The 12,914-nt window shown below is 39.1% G+C and overlaps 2 protein-coding genes across 6 annotated transcripts in view; both read left to right on the top strand.

Moving 5' to 3' along the window:
* ncoa2 (nuclear receptor coactivator 2) overlaps positions 1 to 4,405 on the top strand; it is an 81,068-nt gene extending 76,663 nt beyond the window's left edge. For all 5 annotated transcript variants that reach the window (XM_023326259.1, XM_023326258.1, XM_023326261.1 and 2 more), the window contains exon 22: positions 1,254 to 4,405. In XM_023326259.1, coding sequence (XP_023182027.1) covers positions 1,254 to 1,265 — 12 coding nt within the window. In that variant the 3' untranslated portion in view covers positions 1,266 to 4,405. The remainder of the gene's footprint in view (positions 1 to 1,253) is intronic.
* A 1,763-nt stretch (positions 4,406 to 6,168) lies between these two features.
* On the top strand, positions 6,169 to 12,476 carry prdm14 (PR/SET domain 14). The gene is made up of 9 exons (XM_023326789.1): positions 6,169 to 6,304; positions 7,566 to 8,141; positions 8,849 to 8,902; positions 8,977 to 9,137; positions 9,226 to 9,505; positions 9,591 to 9,793; positions 10,180 to 10,281; positions 11,696 to 11,915; positions 12,194 to 12,476. Exons 1-9 carry the CDS (start codon positions 6,169 to 6,171, stop codon positions 12,364 to 12,366), a joined length of 1,905 nt encoding a protein of 634 aa, XP_023182557.1. The 3' UTR covers positions 12,367 to 12,476.
* Positions 12,477 to 12,914: the final 438 nt, after the last annotated feature.

The raw sequence follows: 12,914 nt of genomic DNA, 5'->3' as shown, positions 1-12,914 counted from the left end.
TGGATTAGAACGGGAGAAAATAAAAGATTATTATAAAAAAAACAAAACAAAAAAAAACAAGGTATAGTAGCACAAATAGTGACTCACGTGTATTTCACTGCTCTTCTGACTGAGCCGTTGCATCCTGACTCCGCTCTGTAGCGGGTTTTTTTCTTCTAAAGCCCGCGGTGCAGGAGTGTTTTGTCAAGAGAAGAACATAGTTATCGGTAGCTGTTGTCGCTCTTTTTTCTTCTGGGCAAAAAGATTCTTATAAACCGACATGCCACCGTCGATTATGTTAAATATGGCAAGCTGTTTTACATACGTGTACATATTATACCGCAACGTTGTTGACACACAGGTACAGAAGAAGCGGAGAGACTGTTTAGCCAATCAGAATGCAGAACACAATGCACGATGCAAATCCACGAAGCAGCGAGACCGTGAAAGGTGAACCGCGATATAACGAGGGTTCACTGTACTCCGATATTGTTTTGTTACTCATTCTGCTGCAAGTTGGCTCAATTTTGACGCGCAAGACGTAACAGGTAAAATCCGGTTTAGGATTTTCATAATAAAAGATCCGGAAGTAGTTCGTTATTTCTTGCGCGGCCCGGTACCAATTGGTCGGTCCGCGGCCCGGTGGTTGGGGACCACTGGTCTATACCATTGTGTGGGAGAAATGTTGGGTTGTTAGTTTCCCAGCATTCATCTTCCACATGGAGGATAATCTAGAAATGGTCATTGCTAAACAAGCCAGCTGTTTAGAGTGGGGCTATTGTACACGATTATATTAGTAATCGAGTAATTGATTATTCTGATGATAAATCGAAAAAAAACTTCCCTCCTTCAGTAGTAGCTACTTAAGCTAGTAAAGAAGAAGCTAGCAGATATCTTGCCAAGATGAATTAGTTAGTGCTGGATACTGACAGGACCCCCCCATTCCAGAACCGTCCAACCGTGACATCTGCCTCGCTCTCCCCGAGCGTCCACTTGAGACTGCAAGAGGTTTAAGGCACTCTTATGCTCATGAAAAGTTCTCCTCACTACTCCTTACATTTTGCCATGTTAGAAGCTCTTTTAAAGCCCAAGGTGGTTCGTGAGAAACTTTCTAAGTAGGTGAAATTCTAAGAAAACTTTTAGAATTTGGGAATTTTTAAGAACTTTGGATCCGTTGTGTACACAGGTGCTGAAGTTTAACCTAATGAAACTTGCTGATACTCTGTGAACGGTTGTTTTAAGTGCATAAAGTAATATTTGCATTTCCTCCACAGAAATTCTGTTGACCCCTTTGAAGCTTCTTAACACGAACCTCAGCGATCAGCTGGTGCAGGGAGCACGTCGGCCCTTTAAGAATCAAAAACACAAACTCGTAAGTAACCGACTGCCCCTTGGACCAGCCGGGCCGTGTCCTGAGCCCCTTGTCCCTTCTCCCTCTCACTCCCTTTTCACCCCAACTGACCCGTCGGGCCCCGGACTGACACAGGAGTGAGCAGAAGGCCAGCCTACCTGCCCGTCCAGCCGCATTCACCGTTGTGTGACTTACTGTAGGGTCCTCCTGGTGGGATACACTGACTTCAGGGAGCAGAGGGGGCATCAGTGGATGTGTTGAATGTATTCCTCTCAGCGGACAGCGGCCATCTACAATCTCATCTCAGAGAAGAACCGAATCGTTCTCTCTTCACTCATTTGGGACTTTTCCTCATGGGTTTCAAACGGCAGCAGAGACTCCCAGGTCATGTTCACAAGTACGAACGGAGCTCAGTCGGTTTTTTGCCTTTTTGCTGTATTTTATTTTATAATTTTTTTTATTATTATTTGTTTTTTCTTGTTATGAAAATTAATATGTAGATTGAAGACAGAGGGGGGGGGGAACTGATCTTGATAAACACTGCAGAAGAATAATTTGAGTGGAATTCTATTAGAATAATTTAGTCAAGAGGTTTACATAGTGTATTAAATTAAGTTTTATTTTTCTGTATAGATTCATTTTAATTATTGTAGATGATTCTTTATCCTTGTAGTAAGAAGATTCCTAAAAGTGTGAAAGAGGCACTTTTTATCGTTAACAGTGATGGTTAAGAAGATTCTTCTAATCGCCTGAATTATGGATTATAATCTTGGTCCAGCTGTTTCAGAAGATGTCAAAATCAAATATGGTTCAAAATGAATTGTACATACCGATGAGTAAAAAACCTTTTCTTTCCTATTTATTTTATTCCTTACTGGTCACTACTGCCTCTCTTAAAGCAGAGCAGTTATATGTGCTTTTTTTGTTATTGTTGTTCTGTGAAGTCCTGACATTCTGATGTTCTGGTACGACTCGGACTGGGGGTGCAGGTTTGTTCTTAGTGGGTGTGCTGTGTATACAGTGTACAGATTACGGCTTGCTTCTCTGCCTTTTAGCATAGAACACAAAAAAGTGTTTAAAAAAAATCCTCACAGCCATACATTAACTCAAAATTATAAAGAAAAAAAAGAAGAAAAAAGTGTGCTTTCTTTGTCGTCTGGAGTGAAACTGCTTCGTACAAGCTGCTAGGTGCAAACTGTTCGGGTGTGATGTAAACAAGCAATAATTACTTGAGAATCCTTTTCTGTTTGTTTGTTTTTGTAATTTTTGTACAGTTTCCTGAATTTAGAAAGAAAAGAGAAAAAAAAAACGTTTTTGCTCTGCGTTTGGATGCAGTATTAAACACCGTTTTCTATTGCAGTTTGTACCAAGAAAAAGTCTACATCCACACACACACACACGCACACACACATACACACACAGCGTTCTTGATAAATTATGCAGCCATCTGAGGGGGTCAGGGGGACCTGCAGAGGGGAGGTAGTTTATTCCCCCCCTCGTGATCGAAATGAGCCCTCTCTTCCTCCAGCCTTTTCTTCTATCGCAGAGGTCAGAGTTAAGACTGCACCTGCTCTGACAGACACTTAGCCATATTTTATGACCTCAGGCAATTAAAGTATAAAAGTGTTCGCTGACGACGTGCTGATCTATTTCCCCAAAAGGGAGTTGAGATCCGAAGCAAATCATCCTCACTGACCTCAAAAAAGAAAAAAAACAAACAACTTTTATATAAACTATTTTACCCAGGAAAGACTTTGATCAAGCCAAATGATTCCTCACATTTCAATTGGATTTCTTTCACCTCTTAGTTAGCCAGCCCACACAGGGAAAAAAAAAAAAAAAACATAAAACAGGAAATTCCTAAAGATGTCACTGAGCAGGATCTAAATGCAGATGTTCGTCATAAACCAGATTCACTCTGAATGTATCGTCATTGAAGACCTACTCTTCTTTCTTTCCTAACTTGTCGTCGTCACACCACGGTCTTTTCTGCATTTCTTTTTTTTTTCTTGCTCTCCTTCTCATTTCCAGACGTAATTCGAAATCTTGGCCGAATTACCAAGATTTCAACCAAATCTTGGTAATTTGGTTGGTGTAGGTGTATACCTAGTGCACGCCGTAGAGGCTGCACACACACTCTGCTCGCCCTGTGGGTGTTTGCCATACTTTTTTTTTCTTTTTTTCATTAAATGCTGTTCTGATTGTAAAATCCACCCATGCAGAATAAAGCCTTTAAAAGCCATTTTCTCAAACAGGCTTTTAAAAGGATTCAGAGCCCTTTGCAAATTTCCAAAGATTGTCGGCGTTTTGAAAAGAAATTAAAGCCATGTGGTAGCAGTGCTTTTTTTTTTTTAAGAATTTCTGAAGCCAAGTGCAGAGGAAGTGCACGTATTCGGACTTTGGACCCACTTAACTACACACTATATTTTATTCTCTTTAACATTTGCTTTTGCAGAACTTTAAATACCCTTTTTGTATCGTCTGCTGGTTTCTTAGAGCTAAGATGCAAACCTTTGAAATGCTAAACACCCTAGCATATTGCCTTAGATTTCGTCCTGTTCTTGTAAATTACACTGCTGTCTGTAAAAATTTGTATAATGACTGGTTGTACAGTATTTGAATGGGTGCACCACTATTCACCTCTCCTCCGCTGCTGAAAACTCGGTCACTCCCCTCCCCACACAACCACGATCATTGTTCTTCTATGTTGGGATAGGCTCGTCCTCTCCTCACTGTTGTATGGAAAAGATGATTCACAGAGATACTGAAGCAATATGTACTATACTGGATTCTTCTGAAGAAAGATCACTGTTGTATTTTTTTTTTTTTTGTTCGTTTTGTTTTCTGCGTCGTCCGCGAGTCGCACTGTACCTGCATCCATCTGACCTTTGTTACCCCACGGTTGTGTTTGTGTGTGAGCATGTGTGTGCGTGCGAGCGGGGGTGTGCGCGTGTGAGTGTTTTATGCAAAATTAGATATATAAGAGAAGGTAAAACCACAGTTATGCAAGTTGTGAACTAATATGGCTTCGCTGATGCTATTTGCCTTGTAAATAAAGAATTCTGTTAATGCATAGTTTAACTGTTTGGATCTTTTATTTTATGCTGGTAGTAACTTAGAAAAAAAACAACATTTTTACTTTGGTTTTAGATTACCTCTCCCTAAGGTTTTAAAGGCTTATAGATGAATTTGTACCCAATTTTATTCACTTAAATCACTGCACAAAGGGAGACCTCCAGAAAGTTTTTTTTTCACAATCTTAATTAGCAACGCCACTTATGTTGGGTTTCGCAACAATCATAAATGAATAAATATGTTTGAACTCAGTCCTCTTGAATTAAAGAGTATATATACGTATATATATATATATATATATATATGTATATATATATATATATACAGTTTCATTGTCCAACCCCTGTATATATATATATATATATATATATATATATATATGTATATATATATAGATATGTATATACCGTATATCTAAGTGCACATTGAATTAGTATATCATTTATTGATTTTTTTGCATAATCTAATGAAAACTTGCTCATTATAGACTTGTGTTTTGATAACTGGCTTACAACTAATAAAAATGTATTTTTTTTAATTACATTTAAAGCCAAAATATACATTTTTAATCCATAAATATTACTATGATGTACATAATCATGGGGAAGACGGACAACTTGATGTCCTGTAGACAGTTACTGACTCCCTCCACAAGGAGGAAAAGACACAAAAGGTCACTGCAAATGACACTGACTTTGCTGTTTGCAAAAACTTTTAAGAAAGTTGAGTGGAAGAAAAAAGAAGTGCACAAGAACGATTGATGACTACAGCCTTGAGAGAAAGACAGTTTTAAGAGTTCAGTGGAGACTACAGCAAAGCCAGTGGATGTAAGCATCCAGTACCTGGGCTCTAATCCAAATTCCTCTTTTTAGATGAAAGTATTTTTTCTTATCAGTTTTTTTTTTTTTTTACTTTCATCTAAAGTCAGAGCCCAAGCTTCGGGAGAAAACAGCTGCTTGAGGTCCAGTGCTTGGTTTGACTGTAACGGGAAGCCATGTCATCTGCAGATGTTGGATCACTTGGGTTATACTGAACACCTTGTCAGTTCCTCTTGAAATATGGGTCCAGTGCAACGAATAGATACAATTCACGGGTATCATTCCTGAACTGAATTAGTGATATAAATTACACTTTTGATGATATTCTCATTTAAATAGTATTTTCTAATTATTGGCTGGCATTGACCCAGCATATTTAAAGCAGCGTCTCGTTGCAGCGAGCCCATAACCACCTCAAATATAAATGTATTGACTGAGATATTATGATCCCTGATCAACCCGAAATAACCGAGTGACCTCCCGCTGTCACCGCCTTTTGGAGTCATACAACTACACTTCCTTCCAGCGCGGATATATTCTAGAAACTGACTTCAGATTACTTAAATTGTCGGTTGCCAAGGCGAGTGCGAAATCGGAGAAAAGCAAAGTTGGAAACGAAAAGACCACTGGGTGTGGTTACGTTGTTAAAGGGATATAAACTGCAAGGTGGGTGAATAATTTAAAGAGGTTTTTATTGCGTTGAGTGGTTCGTGAAATACTGACGTGCTCTTCCGTCTAAGCCCACCAGAGTGCGTGAAATAAAAAGGTGTGGCACTGAAAAATGTTTTCTGGGACCTCATTTGCATTCGTTTTTGTTTAATTTGGGCAGGTGTGTGTTTGTTCATAGAAATGCTTGGAGAAAATCTCTCTTAACTCTACAATTAAAGAATGTGTGCAATCGTGTGTAGGTTAACTTAGTGGGCTGTCCTGCGCAGATTAATTAAGATGCATGAGGTTGAGCGGATTCCTCAGCCAATGGGGAAGAGGAAGACGCCGGGAAGCATCTTCAGCGGACCTGAACGCGATAGGTGCCCTCAGATGACCAGAGACGCGTCCAGATTTAGGTTTGCGAAGCTCAGCTGTGATGGCATGACGGATAAAACCTCCTCCTGAAACGGCTGTGATTGGTAAGCTTTTCTTCTGTTATATTTTAAAGCTGATTTCTAACTCGTTTGCTTCTCTTAATTCTTTAATCGTGTAGCCTAAATCTATTTTTGTTGTTTCCCAAAAATTACGATTTACGCACGGAGCATGACGCACGCCATCTCCAGCCCTTCTCCGGACCTTCTTCCCACTGTTCAGTAAATTGTTGTTCGGGAAACGTTAAGGTCCATTAAATGCTTCATTAGTGCTGACCTCTGCTACGACCGACTGTTCTCTGATTGGTGTCATGACCCTGGTTTGTCTCTCTATTTACTGGCTGGCTGGGGGACTGGTTCCTTCATGGCCTCCTCACTACTGTTTAGTTGTGTGAAGTGTGTGACCTCTCAGCTGGAAATATTGCAAAATCGGCTGCCCGTCTTTTTTTTTTTTTTTTTCATTTTGAACGGCTGTCTTCAAGCCTCCACTCGAATTTCTGCACTTTTTCAGACCACATTCCCAGAGTTCTGTTCCTCCTGTTGCCCATTAAACTAGCGAAAATACACAAGCTGAATATGATTGAATGAAGGATACTTGCAAGGCTTTGAATATAATCTGCAAAAAACAAACAAAAAAAACAATAGAATAAATTGAATGAATTTCAAACAAAGAAAATAAAAGTCTAGAAATCCAAATATATTTTATTTTCTTATGTTGTTCCCCCACACTCACTGAAACCTGGAATTCAAATCAAATTCCAAACTTTTACAGGCACAAATTCTTGGACCTTTCTTAATCCATTTAACTAAAAATAGTTAATTGTGAATTTCAGACAGGCAATCCCCCGCAGAGCAGAGTTTAAAATGAAATCTCCAAAAACTAAACTGGATGGTTTGGTGAAGAGATATACAATTTTAGACAAGGGGCAGAGAATAAAGCCTATTTAATATGTTCCCTCTTCTCTGCTTATCCATACCTGAAAACGAAATCAAATGGATTACCTCATTACAAACTGCAAATGAATCCTGCAGTTTGCCCAACATGCAGGAATAGGATAAGAAAAGAAAAAATATGAATTATGAATTTTACTTTTTGCCAACAAATGCAACGGAAGCATGCCCAGATATGCTCACGCTCCTGTCTTTTTTTTTTTCGATTGATTGAACGCACTAAACTTTAACGCTCACCTCTCTTTCTCTTCCCTACATCCTCTGAAGAATCCGTCCCTGTTTGAACCTTTACGCTCCGTGCGCTCACGTCAGTGTCCGTCTCCGGGGTCCTCGCAATGTTGAAGGAGAAAAGCTACCAAGCCGAGATGCTGAAGGGCAGTCCCGTCCGGGGATTCTTCCCCAGTCCCTATCCCTACATGGACTTCTTCCCACGGACACACACCCTCCTCCACCCGCTCAAGTCGCTCGGCCGACTGGTGTCGGACGCCCGGGCGTCTCTCCCCCTCGGGTTTCACGGAGGCGCGGCTCCGTTCCTCGGTCACAGTGCGTCGGGCTTGCCGTGCACGAGCCAGATGTTTCCCGGACACGTGCTGCACCCCAGGCCGGAGGAGCTGGCCGCGGTGGTGACGGAGCACGCCGCCGGCCCGCTGTCATCGGACTTCAGCAACCCGTCCAGCGTCCCGTCTCCATCCGCGAAGTCCTCCAACAACACACCGCCCAAGGAGAGTTTGTTTCGGCCGAGCACTGTCGACCTGTCTCCGGAGAAAAGGGTCACATCCTTTAACTTCAGCGAGGAGGACTTGTTCATTGTGCTTTATGGTTACTCTGGGGGCCAGGAGAGCAGCGGGGGCCACGCTATATCAGGACTGACGTTGCAGGAAAACTTCGGTGAGGCGCTTTTGAATTTTCGGTACAATTTCGACTTAATGCACAATTTTAATGGACAAAGACAGTTCAAATAAACTTGCCCCTTTGAGGGGAAACAAAAATCTTATTTCTATCTTTACATTAAAAATAATAAGCCAATCGTTAATTTGATGAATTTGTCAGTAATTTATTTAATAAACAATTAAATATTTGCTGAACTAAATGACTGTATTTAAGCCCAAAAGTAGCACAATCCAATAAAAAGCTCCATATAGATATATAGATATGTTATCGTTCTAATGAAACTGCAATAAAAACATTAAATTGAAATAAATCATTATTTATGTAATGATTCACAAAGAGAACGATTTATTAAATTAGTAATCAAATAAATAAATATGTACGTTACTAAACAAAATGTTTTTTCTATGTTTTAAAATCTTATTATTTATGTAATTTCATTATTTCAGGCCATAATTCAACAAATAAGAAATGTGCCAAGTGTATATTTATATATTTGGTCACTTATTTGTTGGCTTAAATAAAACTGGAATAAATACAATAAATACAAATATAAACACATAAAAGCAAATAAATAAACCAATAATACAAATTATTTTCTCCATCCCTCATACAAAATAGAGTTATAAAATATATTCTATTTTATAAATATCCATCCATCCATTAATTGTCTGTTTCTGCTTTTCCTTTTGTTGTTATCCTCTCAGCTTCTGATCCCTCCATCTCCCTACTGGACAAAGAATCCCTTGAGCTCCCAGAAGGTAAGACGGAACCATCTTTTATATTTTCTAGTCCTGCGTTACAAGGCGTTTTGAACACCGTTTCTGTGTTGCAGGACTGATTGTCCTCCAGGCTCCGTGGGGAAACACTTACCACTGTGGAATTTTCACAGATAAGGTCAGCATTCCCAAAGGCTCACGTTTCGGACCTTTCCAAGGAAAACTTGTGAACACCAGTGAGATAAAAACATATGACGACAACACTCTAATGTGGGAGGTGATGCTGTTGTATTTTCAAAAATAACATATTGCAGTCAACTGCTGTGTCATGTTTGACATTGACGTCAGCCTCCGCTCTCCTCCAGGTGTTTGAGAACGGTCGGCTGAGTCACTTTGTGGACGGCAGAGGCGCTTTTGGAAACTGGATGTCTTTGGTGAAGTGCGCTCGGTTTCCTGAGGAGCAGAACCTGATCGCGGTGCAGGTCCAGGGCCAGATCTTCTATGAAGCCTGCAAGGAGATCACACCAGGCCAGGAGCTTCTGGTGTGGTACGGAGACTGTTACACACAGTTTCTTGGGATCCCGCTCACACTGAAGGACCCCAGAGAGGACAACAACAACAACAACAGTGTTTTTCCAACTGAAGGTCTCAATCTACAGCTTCCCCAGATCTTTTCTGTGTTCACTTGGTCTGCATTACAAACCACTGAAATAAATTCTATTTTCTGCAGATTCAGGGGAGGGCTTCAAGTGCGACAGATGTGGGAAGGTGTTCGCATATAAATATTACAGAGACAAACACCTGAAATACACACGCTGCGTCGACCAGGGGGACAGGAAGTTTCCCTGTCACCTATGCAACAGATCCTTCGAGAAGAGGGACAGGCTGAGGATCCACATCCTGCATGTGCACGAAAAACACAGACCTCACAAGGTAGAGTGAATTCAAACACTGTGGCCTCGCATTTAGCTACGTTCTTTGAACCATCGGTGTTATGCTGATGTTGGTGCTGAAAGAACAGCTCCTAAGAGTCAGCAAGGCGGCACATGCCAGATTTTTATTTTATTTCTTTATGGTTTATTAAAAAGTGGATTACTCTGGCAATGGATAAATAATACATTTCATTCTCGTATTATTTGGTCAACTAAGAATGAATTTAACCAAACTCTGCAATCTGAATGATTGTTGGTAATAAATGAAGCAGCAAAGTGAAACTATTCCTGGCACATTATAATATTCGCTAAACTAATTTCATCCATTTTCTCTCTCTTTTTATTCTGGTAAAGTGTATTAAATGTTATTAAATGTCTCATGTGCAGTGCTCCGTGTGTGGGAAGAGTTTCTCCCAGTCCTCCAGTCTTAACAAACACATGCGGGTCCACTCTGGAGAGCGACCATACAAGTGTGTCTACTGCAACAAGGTAAGATGAGGTCAATTCAGTTTATTGCCTTGAGGTAAGAAATAAACAGGTTGATATAGTAACTACTGTCATTCAAAGACACAGAAATATTCAAGAGTTTACCCTAAGCATTCTTTCACATTGCAGCCGTGGGTTTTGTGCAAAAAAAATTAGGCCAAAAAGAGAATATTCAAAAGATTGGCATAAATGAGTAAGCAAATCCACGTGCATAACTGTAACAAAAACGTAAGTAAATTATTTAGTTTAAAGGCCTATAGGTGTGCATGGTGTGATTGTACCCATATTTGTGAATAAATTACATTACTATCCTTAATTATTTCTGTTACACTGCTGTGATTCGTTAACTCCATAACAGTTATTTTAATTAAAATTAGATATTGGTTTAATCTAATTAGTTTTGCTCCTTCTTTTTCATTATTTGTGATTTTGTTTGGGATCTGTGCTTTTCAGAATTTGTAAGTCTACATGTTTCCCCCCCCTTCTTTATTATAACAGTTGCATTTTCTCCGTCACTCAAACCACCTTCACTTTTTTCTTACACATTTTCCACACGTCTTTTTCAGATACAAATATGCAAAGTATATGCCAACTCATTTAAAAGCTTATATCAACTAGATTTTCGTTTTAGGCGGTGTAGAAGAATGAAGGGGAAAGAAAGATTTACGATGTAAACACAATGCTACACTTAAAAAAAAAAACAACAAAAACTGACACTGCATTTAGTTTTCACCCTGAAGTATGATGTCGTTTTTAATCTACAATAATATATTGAAAAGTATAGAAATAGTATAATACGGCATTTTGTTAGGTTTTAATACAGAAACAAGTTAAAAATAAATGACTTATTTTTTATATGCTTATACCTTGGTCCAGGCTTAAGCCGTGTCCGTTAAACAGAGACTTTATCTGCAATATATATATATATATATATATATTTTATTTTAAACAATAAAAAAATGAAATACTCACAAATACGCTATATTTGAGAAAATACTCACAAAGTATTTTTAAGTTCTCCTCGGGTTTCTCGGACCAGCTCCATGCTTGAAACCTTTTGGTCTCCTTGTTTCACGGTGCTTTCGCCACGCGCCCTTGTTCATTGTGCCTCGCGAAAGGCTCGCTCCTCGGAGCCACTTCCAGGCCAATTATCGCCAGATGTTCCACATACACTTTTGTCCCGCGAAGTTATATAGGCTTTTTATATTTACGGTCGTGCGAGGAACCAAGTTGTTTCCTTTTGAATGCGCCCCTCATTTTTCGTTTCGTTTCCCGAGTCTTTTTTTTTTTTTTTTTTTTTCTGAACTCACAGCATAAAATAAATTTGTTGTAAATCCCTTCACGCGCCTGTTGGTCATAAAAACACAGTATTTTATTTTATTTAAATTTTTTCATAAATATAACTTCTCTCTTTTAGGCCTTTACTGCCTCCAGTATTTTGCGCACGCACATTCGCCAGCACTCCGGAGAGAGGCCCTTCAAATGCAAGCACTGCGGGAAGGCCTTCGCCTCCCACGCCGCCCACGATAGCCACGTCCGCCGGACCCACGCCAGGGACAAGCCGTTCCAGTGCGAGCTGTGCGGGGCTGCTTTTCAGGAGGAGCAGGAGCTGAAATACCACGAGTCAATCCACAAAAGTAAGAATATTTTTATTTGCAAATTGGTTTGCTTATTTTGTTTTCGTTCATATTTAGGCTAACAAATGTAGCTAAAAAAATTAGTAAACCTCAGAAGCATGAAGAGCTGAATTAAATTGAGACAGAGTTTCAGTCTATGTTGTGGCAGTAACGAGATCTTTTTAGTGTGTTTTTAGTAGAAATTTCTATAACCTCCGTGCTTCTTTATTTTTCTTTAAATGTGGAAATTAGGGATGCATTTTTGCTAAAATGTAATTTATTGCCTTCTCTTCCTTTAGAGACACAAATCGACACTCTCACTGTTTCTTCTTCTTCGGAAATTGGACTGGAAGACCACTCCGGCCTCCCAGCGAAGGAAATCCAAAAGGCACAGAAGAACCCAGCAGGGCAGAGATTTCCAAATTATACCGGGTTAACAGTTTTAAACTCTGATTATAGGCCCTGGAACTAGACAACCAAGAAAAAGAGGGAAAACAGATGGTTATTGTACAGCCTTATTTAAATCCAAACACAATTATTTAAATGGTATGGCATCTATTTATGTAATATATAAACGTTATTATGTTGCTTAAATCTATCGCTCTACAATAGCCTGATTTAGTCACGCTAGGTGTTATTATTATTATTATTATTATTAATAAAAAATACATTCCTGTTTTTGTTTTCTTACGTTTAATGTAAATTATATTTCCCTTTTTAATATATACATGTGTTTTATTTTCAAGACGTCTGCAAAGCAAAGCAACAACACTGGTCCCCTTTCCAAGCTTTACTTTTTTCTTAATTTGTGAAAATAAATGATTGCATGAAAAAGAAATATGATTCTTGGTTCATTTAAAAATATATATACAGCATATTAGTTATTTTAACCGCACAGAAATATTATTGAGACAAATATCTGAATTACACATGTTATATTAATTATGAAGTATTATTATTCATATTTTTGTTGTTTTACAGCTAAAACAAAACAAAAAATAAAACAAAACCCTCCCATGC

This window comes from Xiphophorus maculatus, chromosome 21 (genome assembly GCF_002775205.1).
Source record: "Xiphophorus maculatus strain JP 163 A chromosome 21, X_maculatus-5.0-male, whole genome shotgun sequence".
Lineage (NCBI taxonomy): Eukaryota > Metazoa > Chordata > Actinopteri > Cyprinodontiformes > Poeciliidae > Xiphophorus > Xiphophorus maculatus.
This window is presented reverse-complemented; position numbering and strand designations above follow the sequence as displayed.

Bases quoted from the DNA above. Each gene is read 5' to 3' on its own strand.
- prdm14 (XM_023326789.1), top strand. From the start codon at position 6,169: ATGCATGAGGTTGAGCGGATTCCTCAGCCAATGGGGAAGAGGAAGACG. The intron at 6,305-7,565 runs GTGATGGCATGA...CGCTCACGTCAG, and splicing joins TAGGTTTGCGAAGCTCAGCT to TGTCCGTCTCCGGGGTCCTC. The intron at 8,142-8,848 runs GTGAGGCGCTTT...TTATCCTCTCAG, and splicing joins GACGTTGCAGGAAAACTTCG to CTTCTGATCCCTCCATCTCC.